The sequence below is a fragment of the Streptopelia decaocto genome, assembly GCF_964273445.1.
Source record: "Streptopelia decaocto genome assembly, chromosome: 26".
Taxonomy (NCBI): Eukaryota; Metazoa; Chordata; class Aves; order Columbiformes; family Columbidae; genus Streptopelia; species Streptopelia decaocto.
Window position 1 is genome coordinate 636,302 of NC_138681.1, and position 12,593 is coordinate 648,894.

General features: G+C 67.4%; 2 protein-coding genes across 4 annotated transcripts; both read right to left on the reverse strand.

Annotated features, from left to right (window-relative positions):
• Positions 1 to 396: 396 nt before the first annotated feature.
• Positions 397 to 6,294, reverse strand: SF3B4 (splicing factor 3b subunit 4). The gene is made up of 6 exons (XM_082073058.1): positions 6,160 to 6,294; positions 5,578 to 5,706; positions 4,726 to 5,268; positions 3,968 to 4,162; positions 2,447 to 2,617; positions 397 to 1,891 (listed from the first exon to the last, which is right to left on the reverse strand). The coding sequence occupies exons 1-6, from the start codon at positions 6,191 to 6,193 to the stop codon at positions 1,707 to 1,709; spliced, it is 1,257 nt and encodes a 418-aa protein (XP_081929184.1). The 5' UTR covers positions 6,194 to 6,294; the 3' UTR covers positions 397 to 1,706.
• A 450-nt stretch (positions 6,295 to 6,744) lies between these two features.
• MTMR11 (myotubularin related protein 11) lies at positions 6,745 to 12,528 on the reverse strand. Of its 3 annotated transcripts, none has more exons than XM_082073345.1 (15): positions 12,378 to 12,528; positions 12,170 to 12,303; positions 11,406 to 11,478; positions 11,196 to 11,338; positions 10,820 to 11,106; positions 10,585 to 10,672; positions 10,432 to 10,520; positions 10,031 to 10,152; positions 9,895 to 9,958; positions 9,606 to 9,676; positions 9,117 to 9,289; positions 8,479 to 8,643; positions 7,855 to 8,055; positions 7,310 to 7,543; positions 6,745 to 6,920 (listed from the first exon to the last, which is right to left on the reverse strand). In XM_082073345.1, exons 1-15 carry the CDS (start codon positions 12,421 to 12,423, stop codon positions 6,789 to 6,791), a joined length of 2,022 nt encoding a protein of 673 aa, XP_081929471.1. In that variant the 5' UTR covers positions 12,424 to 12,528; the 3' UTR covers positions 6,745 to 6,788. The 3 variants fall into 3 exon arrangements, with proteins under 3 accessions (XP_081929471.1, XP_081929473.1, XP_081929472.1); XM_082073346.1 differs by having other exon boundaries at positions 6,748 to 6,920; positions 7,855 to 8,052; XM_082073347.1 differs by lacking the exon at positions 12,170 to 12,303 and having other exon boundaries at positions 10,820 to 11,338; positions 12,378 to 12,520.
• Between the last annotated feature and the right edge of the window lie 65 nt (positions 12,529 to 12,593).

Consider the following 12,593-nt stretch of genomic DNA (forward strand, 5'->3'; position numbering starts at 1 on the left):
CGGCCCCCCTTGTGACAGGGCGCAAAGGCCACCGATGGATGTTGGGGGGATGCAGCTATTGCAGGGGTGCAAAGCGCGGTCTGGGGTACCCAAACCCACCCCAGTTTGCCCCAAATTGGTGGGAAATTGGGGAGCTGGAGCTCCCAATGCTCCTGGCTTGCAGCACACGTGCGATGAGCTGAGCCGGCCCCAAACCCACCGGGGGGACAGGGATGGGGACAGGGACGGGGACAGGGACGGGCTCCTCCTGAACCGCGTGTGCCGAGCTCCCAGTGGCTCCCAGTAACTCCCAGTCCCCACTAAACCATCTTTCAATGAGAGGAGGAGGAGGAGGGAGGTGTGCACGAGGCCGAAGCAAGCGCAGCCAGGGTGGGAACCAGTGCCCAGAATAAACAGTAATAATAATAATAACAATATTAATAATAATAACCAGCCAGCTCTCAGAGCAGGCAAACAGCCGGGGAGCAGCCCACACCAGTGGTACCAGCACCGAGAAGGATTCAGGAAACTGGGAGCTGTGAAATAATCGAGATCCTGTTGGAAACAGCCCCAAAAAGGGGAACGCCGCTGAGTTACTGGGGCTTTCTACCCACCCTGCGTCCTCCCCGACGTGCTCCATCGGGTTAATCCGCGCCTAAGGAGCGTCCAGCTTTGTTAGGCTGGGCTGGAGCACTGAGCGCAGCTCCTCGGGCCCATGGAGCGGTGACTCATGTGCCTCAATGTCACCGCCACAGCCGCGCGGAGCAGCGGGAGCTCCGACGTGTGACCGGAGCGAGACGCCGCGCGGTGACCGCGGCTCCGTCCTTCGGGGGCCTGGAACCGCGGAGACGGGACAGAAACCAGGGTGACGGAATTAAAGAAAACCGGCGGTGGATAAGAACAGGTTTACGGTTCCTGTCCCGGCTGTTCTATGGAGGGAGAAGCCTCAGCACCTGCGGTTTGTTCTGCTGTCAAACCTGACGTTGTTCTCTGCACGCCGAGGTTTTTGGAAGCCGGACCAGCCTTGCTGTGAAATTAAATCCGAAGCCGCGGGGCAATCGGCACCAAATTCCCGGTTACGACTGTGCTGGGGCCGATTTTTCATTGGAACTGTTTGGTTTTGGCAGGGACATGGGGAGCAGGTTTTGCTGCCAAACTACCGGTCCAAACGCCCTGCCCGGCTCCTCGCATCTCCGGGACGAGCGCCCGAGGATACCATGGAATTTTGAGGCTCGATCGCTCATTTTCGCCACTGCGGGTGCACCGGGTTCCACAGACCCAGGACAGGCTGCAGAAAGCAGAGAGCGGGGGCGTCGACCCTAACGCGGCGTCTCACCAAAACCAGAGCCGGGGATCCGCGTCAGCAAAGAGCTTTCAGGTGCCAACGAGCATCACGAGCCGCGAGCGCGGGAGAGGGTCAGCGCCGCCCCCCGCGCTTCAAACGCTTTATTGGTAAAAGGGAGCGCCCTGCTTCACAGAGGAATAAAAACCAGTGGTACCGGTACCTTGGAAAACCTGCAAGGCTGAGGCTGAACGGGGGAGGAGGGGGAGAGTCATGAGAAGGAATGTTAGAAAAAGAGAAGGGGGGAAAGGTGGGGAGGGGGAGACGCAGAGGAGGGGGTGACAGGGATGGACCCACCGGGCCCCGGTGGGCGCGGGGATGATGGTGCGAGGGGACAGGAAAGTCTGGGGAGGGTGACAGGGAGGGGGCTCCGCTGGCCCCACGTCTAGGGGAGGGGGCCCCTCAAGGGGCCGCGGGGCGGCACCCCGGGGGGTCTCTGCGCGGGCCGGGGGGGCAGCGGGACGCGCTGGTAGCCGTAGGGCGGGGGCCGGGGGGGCCCGTTGTAGCCGTGCGGGGGCATCAGCGGCGGGGGGCCGCGCATCCCGTGGTGCGGCATGGGGCCCGGGTGACCTGGGGACAGAGCCACACGTTAACGGCCCCAGGGGCCACGCAAACAGCCCCTCCCGCCCCAGAACCCGCCCGCCGGGACGGCTCCGCGTGGAGGGGTCCCTGAGCCTGGGGAGGTGGACGGCCCTGGTCTGGGGGAGGTGGACGGCCCTGATCTGCTGGGGACGGCCCTGATCTGTTGGGGACGGCCCTGATCTGTTGGGGACACGTCCCTGATCTGCTGGGGACGGCCCTGATCTGCTGGGGACGGCCCTGATCTGTTGAACGTGTCCCTGCCCATGACTGGATGCTGTTTGAAGGTCCCTCCCAACCCAAACCCGTCCACGATCACAGAATCACCATTTTGGTTGAAAAGCCCCTCAAGATCATCAATTCCAACCATTCCCCCCACCCCGTCACCACCCCGTGTCCTGAGAACCTCATCTCTGTCTTTAAACCCCCCAGGGACGGTGGCTCCAGCACTTCAGCCTCTTCCAACACCCAACAACCCTTTTCTGGGAATAAATTGTTCCCCAAATCCAACCCAACCCCCCCGGTCCCTCGGCAGCACCCACTCACCCATGGGTGACCCGAAATGGGGTCCTCGGGGCGGCATCCCCATGGGCGGGGGTCCGGGGTGCGGCATGCCGGGCGGGGGGCGCGGGGGCGGCTGTCCCGCGGAGCCGGGGGGGCCCGGGTGGTGCTGGCCCATCCCGGGCGGGCCGTGGTGCACCTGCATGGGCGGCATTCCTGCGGGAAACCGGCTCGTCAGCCGCGGGCCCGCGCTCACGGGGGCGCGCGCCGTGTGGGTACGGGCAGAGCGGCTGCAAACGGGCTTCTGCTCCAAAAACGGCTTGAAAAGGGAGGAAACGCAGCGCTCGCCGCCAAGAGGGAGCGGGAAACGCTGCGGGGATGGAAGCGTGTGGGGACAACGATGTGACAGCAAGTGGGTGCAGATCGGGGACAGAAATCATCACCCTGGGACACAAATCCCCTTCCTGGGACACAAATCCTCACCCTGGGAGATTGTGGCCGAGCTCCTGAGCCCTCTGACTCCCCATGCCCCTCCAAATCGACTTTTTTCCCCAATATTCTCTTATTTACCCCCCTTCTAAAACTCCAAGGCAGGTTCCCTCCGCGCGGGAACCCAGAGGGCGCGGAGCTTTCCCTTCCCGTGTGTAATTAGCTACTTTAAAGCTCGAACAATCCAGCTGGTAGTCGGGGACAAGCAGCTGCCATCTGGTCACTGATCACACAAAGCTGCCTAATCGCACTTCAGAACGGGCAGGATTAAACAAGAATGAAATGATATTGGTAATTTAGCTCCACTCTGGTGCTGGAAAGCGGAGCCTGCGTGTGGAGGCTGCTCGTTCCAGTACCGCGGGGCTGAAAATGGGAGGAAGTCATGGAAACGCTTTGTTCTCGTGTCTGGAATCGGCTCCTGCGCCCAGCAGCTCCGCGCCGAGCGCAGGGAAGCCGGACGGCGGCGCTGCTGCCGTGGCGCCCTCGCCGCCCCGTTCACTGAAAGGTTTCACATATCGATCCTTATCAAACTTATTCAGCAGCTGCTTAGAGAGCTCCCTTCCAATCAACTTCTTTGGGCTGCAAGCTGTGAGGTTTTGGGCTTTTCTGCCTCCCCAAGGCAAGAAGAGCCCTGGGATTTGTTCGAGCAAGAAGACAAAGGAGGTTGTGATGTGGACGGGAGCTGCGGCCCCGGGGCGTGAGGAGCGGGAAGGGGCGGTGATGGTGGAAACCAGAACGTTCTGGTTGCTGCCCAGGATCGCTGCTCTGGCGGGTGCGCAACGGCGGCTGCGGGCAGGACCTGACGGTGCCTGGTCCGTGCAGGACAAACGCGGCCCCGCGGGGACGAGAACCGGCCCGTCTGACGAGATCGAGGGATTTAGTGACGAACCGGGGGGACCCCACGCCCAAATTGTCCAGGTTTGCCTGAATCAATGCAGGAGGGGGGGAATTTGAGACTGGAGGGGATAACTGCTCAGGGTTTTCTCTGCTCGGGGGTCCCTCTTCAACTCGAAACAACCTGGGAATGAGGGAATGATTCAAAAGGGCGGGAAAGGCGGGAAAGCGCGAGCGTCTTACCTGGGTGGTGCATGCCGCCCGGCGGGAAGGGGTGCGGGTGCGGGGGGTGCGCCCCGGCGGGGGCAGCGCCCGCGGGGGGGCCGGGGGCGCCCGCCCCGGGCGGCATGGGCGGGGGGGGCATGGCGGGCGGCAGCCCGGGGGGCAGCGCCCCGGGGGGCGGCACCGGCGGCGGGAACGAGCCGGGCGGGGGGAGACCTGCGGGAGAGCAGAGAGGGTGAGGGGGAACGCCAGCACACGAACAAAACCACCACACGGAGGGAAGGGAAGAGAAACGGGAGAGGAAAAAAGGAATGAAAACGGGGGGAAAAGGGGAAACGGGGGAAAGGAGGGGAAAGGGGAAATAGGGGAAATGAGGGGGCAAGAGGGGAACAGGGGGAAAAGGGGAGAATGGGGGGAAAAGGGGGGAAATAAAATAAAGAAAAACAAAAAAGAAAGAAGAAAACAAATACTAATTAATTCATATTATAATAAGCTTATGATAAGCAAAGTTAATCTAAAGGACCCTCTGAGAGTCTCAAGATATAAATTACAAAACCTCAATTAATCGTGCACGTTCCAGGGTGTTCGAACGGCAAGGACAGCGCTTCAAATCACTCTACTTTTGTTTAAGGAGAGGACTGAGCCCAGACTGTTCACACAGTCAGCAATTACTGACATGGCTTACACACCCTTAGGTTGGTAATTGCTGATGGGGTTCGTTATGTTAACGGTAACCACTCCAGCGCCCAAGCGCAGCCGCCACGGGGACATTTACCCACCTGGAGGGGTGACACCGGGTCCCAGCGTGGTGACCACGGGCGTGGGGACCGAGGGGGGCGGAGGAGCGTCGGCGAAGAGCTGGTGGGGCCGGTCGGCCTGCGAGAGCGGGTTCTGCGCGGCCAGGAGCCGCTCGGCCGCCGAGCCGTGCCGCTCGCCCTTGGAATCCTTCTTGAAGGCGTAGGACACGGTGATGGGGCGGTTGCAGAGGTACTGTCCGTTCATCGCCTCGATGGCGGCGTCCGAGGCGTCGAAACTGGCGAAGTTAATGAAGGCGTAGCCCTTGGAGTTCCCCGTGTCGGGGTCTCGCATGATCTTGGGCGTCTGGAGGATGACGCCGAAGGCGCTGAAGGTGTCGTACAGCAGCTTCTCGTCGATCTCGGGGTCCAGGTTGCCGATGAAGATGTTGGCGCCCACGTCCAGGTTTTTGTTGTGGGCCGAGGCTTTGTTCACGCGGATGGGCTTCCCGTACAGCTTGATCATGTTCATGATCTTGATGGCATAATCCGCGTCCTCCTCGCTGAGGAACTCCACAAACCCGTAACCTGAAACAACCCCCCAGAAAAGAGCTTTAGGAGCCACCCGGCTCGCCCGACCCTGCTTGGTTTAGTCATAGAAAAATCAGTCAAACAATCATTTTGGTTGGAAAAGACCCTCGAGATCATTGAGTCCAACCATAACCCAATTCCAGCAGTAACCCCGAGCGCCTCACCCACACGAGGCCCCGCTCAGGAAGGGAAGATGGTTTTCCTGGGGCTCATCTCTCTCCCTGCTGTAATTTTTCTCTGGCCATCCCCAGGTACAACGTTTCACTGGCCATGCCGATTTTGAAGGCAGAAGCAGCCCCAGCTCACCTTGGTGCTGGCCGGTGACCCGGTCCTTGGGCATGTGGGTGTTGACCACGGGCCCCGCCTGCAGGAACAGCTCCCAGAGCAGCGGCTCGCTCACCTTCTCGTCCAGCCCCCCCACGTACACGGTGGCATCTGCGGGGGAATTTCAAATAATTTTAAAATAAATTAGCGGGAAGCTGGAAATCTCGGCTGCTGAGGCCCCGAGGGCGCGGGGCCGCCGCTCGGTCACAGGATCGGAGTGTGGGGGGTGGAGGGCCCTGGAGAGCCCCCCCAGCGCCCCCCCGAGCAGGAACACCCGGCTGAGGTTCCACAGGAAGGTGTCCAGGGGTTGGAATGTCTGCAAAGGAGACTCCACAGCCTCCCTGGGCAGCCTGGGCCAGGCTCTGCCACCCTCACCCCAACAAGCTGCTTCTCATCTTCCAGCGGAACCTCCTGTGCTGCAGTTTGCACCCATTGCCCCGTGTCCCACCACTGGGCCACCCCCCCCAGCTCGGCCGCCCCTCGTGTCCGCAGAGACCCGGGAGCCCGGCCGCCCCTCCCGCCCCGCCCCGTCCCGTCCCGTCCCGTCCCCCCCGTGTCCCTCACCCTGGTTCCTCTCGGATATCGGCCCCGCCGCCATCTTGTCCCGCCGCCCGCTCCCGCGCGCGCGGCGCCGCCGTCACACAACGCCGCGCGTCGTGACGTCAGACGCAAGCCCCACCCCCAGCCAGCGCCGGAAGTGGCGTCACGGCTGAGCGCGGCGAAGGCGCCGCGGCCATCTTGGGTGTGGGCGGGCGGGCGTTGCCGCCCTTCTGTCGCGATATCCCCGGTCGCGACGGGCGGTGACGTCACCGCCGGGGCCAGGAGCGCTGCCCAGCGCTGTGGGTCCTCAGTGCCGGGAATCCCAGTGCCAGGCGGTCCCCGTGCCGGGAGATCCCAGTGCTGGCAGATCCCAGTGTGGAGGGGATCCCGGTGCTGAATGGTCCAGTGCCAGGAGATCCCAGTGCTGAGAGATCCCGTTTCCACGAGATCCCGTTTCGGGGGATCCCCGCGCCCCGGCCCCACCCAGCCCCCACTCGGGGTCCCCCCGTCCCGTCTCGGCCACACGCGGTCACACCAAACTGCACTTTAATGGGTTCGGCGGGGGGACACGGGGGGACCCCCGCGGGTCCCATCCTGTCCCGGCCGGCGCCGGGGTCCCCGGAGCCTGCGCGGGTGGGAGCGCGGGTCCCGTGTCACCGGGAGGGCGGGGGGGGCGTGTCGGTGGCCTCGGCGGGGGGGCCCGTGGCGCCCCAGGTGCGCAGCCGCTCCTGCAGCAGCGTCAGCTCCTCGGCCAGCGCCGCGGGGGACGGGGCCAGGCGCCCGCGCTGCGGGACACACGGACACGGGCTGGGCGGGCGGACACGGACACGGGGGGAATGGATGGACATGGGGTCGGACAGGCGGACACGGGCTGGGCGGGCGGACACGGGGACGGACGGACACGGGGGGAATGGATGGACATGGGGTCGGACAGGCGGACACGGGGACGCACGGACACGAGTTGGGAAGGGTGGACACAGGGACAGGTGGACACGGGGTGGGATGGACAGACACGGGGATGGACAGACAAGGGGTGGGATGGACGGACATGGGGTGGGATGGACAGACAAGGGGTGGGATGGACGGACAAGGGGTGGGATGGACGGACAAGGGGTGGGACGGACGGACACGGGGTGGGCCGGACAGACGGCCGCGCGCTCGCGCCGTGCCCCACCTGCGGCTCGGGCAGCCCCCGCAGGTAGCAGCGGCGCCAGAGCCGCACGGCCGGTCCCGCGGCGCAGGGCACGAGCAGCCCCGGGGGGGCGCCGGCAGCCCCCCGCAGCCCCCCCGCGGCCACGCGGGGCCCCCGCGGGGGGGGGCGGCCGCTCCGCCAGGGCAGGGGCTGCGGGCTCAGGGACCCCCTGCTCAGCACCAGCACCGGCACCGGCCCGGCCCGCGCGGCCGCGCCCTGCGGCGGGAACGGGAACGGAACCGGGGGAGATTGGGGAAAATATAGAAGTTAGGGGGAATATAGAAATTAGAGGGAAATATAGAAATTAGGGGGAAAGAGAAATTGGGGGAAAAATATAAATTAGGGGAAAAAGGTGGGGGGCAGCCAGAGGGTGAACCCCCAGTTAGGGCGGGGGCAGGTTTGGGGGGGCACACGGCACCATGAAGGGACTGACCCCCCCCCCCAGATCGTAGGGACGACGCGGGGAGGACGCAACCCGGACGCCTGGGTCCCTCCGCAGGGGTCCCCCAAACCAGCCCCCGACTCACCGTGTCCGGGCTGGGGGGGTCGGTGGTGTCGGGGGGGCTGGGGGCGGGGGCGCCCCCCCCCGCGGGGTTCCGGAACCGCGCCCGTTGCTCCCGGCTGTAGCGCAGCCCCCAGGCCCAGACCGGGGGGAGCCCCCCGGCAGCGCTGCCCCCCCGGGGCCGCCGGCCGCCCGCTGGGGTGGGGGCCTGGCTGGGGGGGCGCTGCTGCGGGAAACGGGGGTGTTAGTGGGGGGGGGGAAGCCCCATTGGGGTGCGGATGGGGAAACTGAGGCACAGGGCTGGGATCAATCACCGATTGGGGTGCGAATGGGGAAACTGAGGCATGGGACTTGTGCTATGGGGAGGGGGAAACAGGAGCTTTTAGATGGGGGGGTCAATCCCCGATTGGTGATGGGGATGGGGAAACTGAGGCACAGGGCTGAGATCAATCACTGATTGGGGTGCGGATGGGGAAACTGAGGCACGGGGTTGGGATCAATCCCCAATTGGTGATGGGGATGGGGAAACTGAGGCACGGCGCTGGGATCAATCCCCAATTGGGGTGCGGATGGGGAAACTGAGGCACGGCGCAGCCGAGCCCCCAGACCCGACGTTTCTGTGGGGACCCGCAGCGCCCCCCCGTCTCACCGCGCGGCCGCGCTGGCGCTGGCAGCTGAAGAGGAAGGTGCTGGAATAGGGCGCGAAGCTGCTGTCGTGCAGCGCCAGCAGGAACGCCTCGGTGAAGCCGAAGGCCGCCGGGAACTGCCGCACCAGCTGCCACACGCAGTCCAGGAACAGCAGGAACACGGGGGCCTGGGGACACGGCGGGATGGGGGGACACGGCGGGATGGGGGGACACGGAGGGGTGGGGGGACACGGCGGGAGGGATGGGGGACACGGTGGGATGGGGGGACACGGCGGGATGGGGGGACAGGGCGAGATGGGGGGACACGGCGAGATGGGGACACGGCGAGATGGGGACACGGCGAGATGGGGGACATGGAGGGATGGGGGACACGGTGGGATGGGGGGACACGGCGGGATGGGGGGACAGGGCGGGATGGGGGGACACGGCGAGATGGGGACACGGCGAGATGGGGACACAGTGGGATGGGGGAACACGGTGGGATGGGGGGACATGGCGGGATAGGGGGACACGGCGGGATGGGGACACGGCGGGATGGGGGAACACGGTGGGATGGGGGAACACGGCGGGATGGGGACACAGTGGGATGGGACCCGGCGGGACGGGGCCGCGGTGCAGGGGCCGCGGTGCGGGGCGCCACCTCGTCACGGGTGCCGCGGCGCAGCAGCCCCATGCGCTGCGGGAACGGGTGTCCGGCCGCCACCCACTCGCGCTGCACCAGGCGCTGGAAGCCGCGCAGCGAGCGGCTCCGCGGGTCCCCCAGCAGCGGCACCAGCGCCGCCAGCAGGCAGTTCAGGTCCCGGTCCGACGGCTCTGGGGGACACGGCGGGGGGGCCCCGGTGTGCGGCACCGCGAATCCCGGGGCTCCCCCTTCACCCCGGTGCATCCCCCAATCCCTCCGTGTCCCCCCATCCCAGTGTCTCTCCCCATCCCAATGTGTCCCCTCCATCCCATTTCATCCCTAAATCCCAATGTCTCTCCCCATCCCAATGTGTCCCCTCCATCCCATTTCATCCTCCTATTCCCCTGTGTCTCCCCCATTCTGGTGTGTCCCCCCATTCCCCTGTGTCCCCCCATCGCTCTGTGTCCCCGTCCCCGAGTCCCCGTGTCCCCGTCCCCAGCGCTGTACCCTGCAGCAGCACAGAGCACCGTGTCCCCGCCAGCAGCGTCGCCACCTCCCCGGCTCTTCTCAAGCACGTGCTGGGGGGGGGGCAAAAAAACGGGGGCATCAGGGCACCCCAAAACACCCCCCCCCACCACCGAGGTGCTGGGTGCTCATGGTGGGGGGTGACCACGCACCCACTGCAACCCCCCATCGCCCAACAGGGGGGACCCGCCCCCCATGATAAAGGTGGCTTTAGGGTATAATAAAGGTGGGTTTAGGGTGAGGTTCTACCCCCCAAAGCCCCCCCGCTCACCGCACGTGCTCCAGCCAGCGCGTCCCCTCCAGCGCCGAGAGCCACTTGTCCTCGGGCACCGCGCCTGGCACAGGGCGGGGTCAGCGGGACAGGGGGATCCCGGGGGGTCCCCGCCCGTCCCCCCGTCCCCGCTCACCGGGCAGGCACAGCGCCCGCAGCTTCAGGTGCGCCAGCTGGATGTCGGCGAGCGAGGGCAGCTCGGCGGCATCGGCCACCACGCAGGGCCCGCGGCCGCCCAGCAGCAGGGCCTCCAGGCACCTGGGACACGGGCATGGTGGGGGGACGTGGGGCACGGCGGGGGGACACAGGCACGGCGGGGGGACACGGGGCACGGCACGGGGACATGGGGCACGGTGGGGGGACATGGGGCACGGCGGGGGGACACAGGCACGGCGGGGGGACACGGGGCACGGCGGGGGGACGTGGGGCACGGCGGGGGGACATAGGGCACAGCGGGGGGACACGGGCACGGCGGGGGGACATGGGGCACGGTGGGGGGACAGGGTGGGGACGCCCCCCGGCCCCCCCCAGCCTCACCTGACGTCCTCGGCGCCCGGCTCCGACGCGGGGTGGAAGGCGGCGCCCCGCAGCAGGTGCCCCCCGCCCGGGCGGTGCCAGCACAGGCGCTGCGGGAGACACGGGGTGAGGCCCCCCCAGAGTCACCCGGCGCCCCCGCCCCCCGGCACTCACGGGCACCCGGCGCTCCCGGAAGTGGGCGAAGGTCCGTTTGAGGTCGTGGTCCAGGAGCCCGCTGGGCACCCACAGGTAGCGCGGGAGGCTGCGGGGGGGCAGTGGGTGGGTGCACCCCCAAAACCCAGGGGGGTGTTTCTAGAAGGTGTTTTCCCCCAAACAGGAGGGTTTCCCCCCTCCCTGCTCCTTTTGGGGTGCCGGGGCCGTGGACCCCGGCGTCCGGGCGGGGCCGTACCTGGGGGCCATGTGGAAGCGCTCGTTGACGGCGCTGACCCGCCAGCCCTCGGCCCCCAGCCGCCTCAGCTCCTGCTCCCAGTCGCGCAGGGTCTCGAAGAGCGGCGTGGCGGCCGAGCCTTCGGCCTCCTCGTCCCCGTCCTCCTCATCCCCATCCTCCCCGTCCCCATCCTCCTCGTCCTCGTCCTCGGGCCGCGTTCCGGGGGCGCCGGCCCAGCCGCCGTGTCCCTCGCCGGTGTCCCCGAGCCACGCGGCCGCCTCCCGCGCTCGGGCGATGGCGTTGGCCACCTGCACAGCGGCGGCGCCAGGGGGACGTGCCCCCCGAAACCCCCCAGAGGAGGGTCCGGCCCCCGCCCCCCGCCCCCCACACCGCTCACCCGAAAGGCCTGTGGGGCCAGCCCGTCCGCGGGGAACTGGAAGCGGAGCAGGCGGAAATCCCGGCAGAAAACGGCCAGTTCCTCGGGGATGAACTTGAGCGTGTTGGCGGCCGTGAGCACCTTGGGCTTGGCCCAGCTGCTGGCTGCGGGGGGGACGCGGTCAGCGCCCCGGGACCCGCCCGCTGGCCGCGGGGGGGGCGTCACCGTCACCTGCCACCAGCGTGCGGATGCAGGGCAGCGCCACGTCGTCCTCGCTGCGCAGGGACACGCGGGAGCCGGGGGCCTGGGGGGACATCGAGCCGCCCCGGTGCACCCCGGCATCCCTTGTGCCCCAGGGAGTCCTGCCCAGAGCTCGGGGGTGAAGGTGGCGCTTCTGGGGCTGATGAGCGAGGGGGGGCCGGGATGGGGCTGGGGGCATTGAGATGGGGCTGGGGGGGGATTGAGATGGGGATGGGGTGGGATTTGGATGCGGTGAAGGTGCAACCAGGATGAGGATCAGGATGGGGCTGGGATGGAGCTGGGATTAGGATGGGTCTGGGATGGGGTTAGGATGGGATGGGGTGTAGATGGAACCGGGATGGGGTTGGGATGGGGCCAGGATGGAGCTGGAATGCTACGGGGATGGGATGGGATCAGGGTGGAACTGGGACGCCACTGGGATGGGGCACAGGTGCAGCCGGGCTGGGGTCGGGATGAGGTGGGGGGTCCCTGGGTGGGATCAGGATGCAGCCGGGGTGGGGCCGGGGGTCCCTGTCCCGGGGTCCCTGTCCCGGGGTCCCTGTCCCGTGTGTCCCTGTCCCGGGGTCCCTGTCCCGGGTGTCCCTGTCCCGGGTGTCCCTGTCCCGTGTGTCCCTGTCCCGGGGTCCCTGTCCCGTGTGTCCCTGTCCCGTGGGTCCCTGTCCCGTGTGTCCCTGTCCTGTGTCCCTGTCCCGGGGTCCCTGTCCCGGGGTCCCCGCGGCCGGTCCCGCTCCCACCTGCGCGGGCAGGAACGCGACGCGGCGGTTGGTGCAGAGCAGCGTCCCGGGGACCGAACCGGCCCCGTCCCCGTCCCCGTCTCCGCCGTCCCCGCAGCGCCGGGCGCCCGCCGCCTCCTCCAGCACCAGCTCCCCTGCGGGACGGGCGCTGGGTCCGGGCAGCCCCGGCCCCACGAACCCCTCTCCCCGCACCCCGCACCTGCCGTACCTGGGAGGCCGGGGAAGGCCGGGCGGCCGCCCGGGGCCGCGCTCATGGCGGGGGGACTTTGGCCGGGCGGGCCCGGAGCGGACGGAGCGGAGCGGAGCGGAGCGGGAGCCCCGAGCGGCACGGCCCGCCCCGGATCCCGCCCCCGGCCCCGGGATCCCGCCCCCGGCATCCCCGCTGCGGACCCTCCCGGTCCCGGCGTCCCCGCTCCGGTTCTGC

What these genes read in the sequence shown, in the direction of transcription:
- MTMR11 (XM_082073345.1), bottom strand. Translation starts at nt 12,423, where the DNA reads ATGAGCGCGGCCCCGGGCGGCCGCCCGGCCTTCCCCGGCCTCCCAG. An exon ending in CCGGGCGCCGAGGACGTCAG is followed by an intron (nt 10,153 to 10,431) that starts GTGAGGCTGGGG and finishes CCCGTGTCCCAG; the next exon opens with GTGCCTGGAGGCCCTGCTGC. An exon ending in GGGGGCTGCCCGAGCCGCAG is followed by an intron (nt 6,921 to 7,309) that starts GTGGGGCACGGC and finishes TGTGTCCCGCAG; the next exon opens with CGCGGGCGCCTGGCCCCGTC.
- SF3B4 (XM_082073058.1), bottom strand. Translation starts at nt 6,193, where the DNA reads ATGGCGGCGGGGCCGATATCCGAGAGGAACCAGG. An exon ending in GGTCACCGGCCAGCACCAAG is followed by an intron (nt 5,269 to 5,577) that starts GTGAGCTGGGGC and finishes GGGTTGTTTCAG; the next exon opens with GTTACGGGTTTGTGGAGTTC. An exon ending in CCATTTCGGGTCACCCATGG is followed by an intron (nt 1,892 to 2,446) that starts GTGAGTGGGTGC and finishes CTCTGTCCCCAG; the next exon opens with GTCACCCGGGCCCCATGCCG.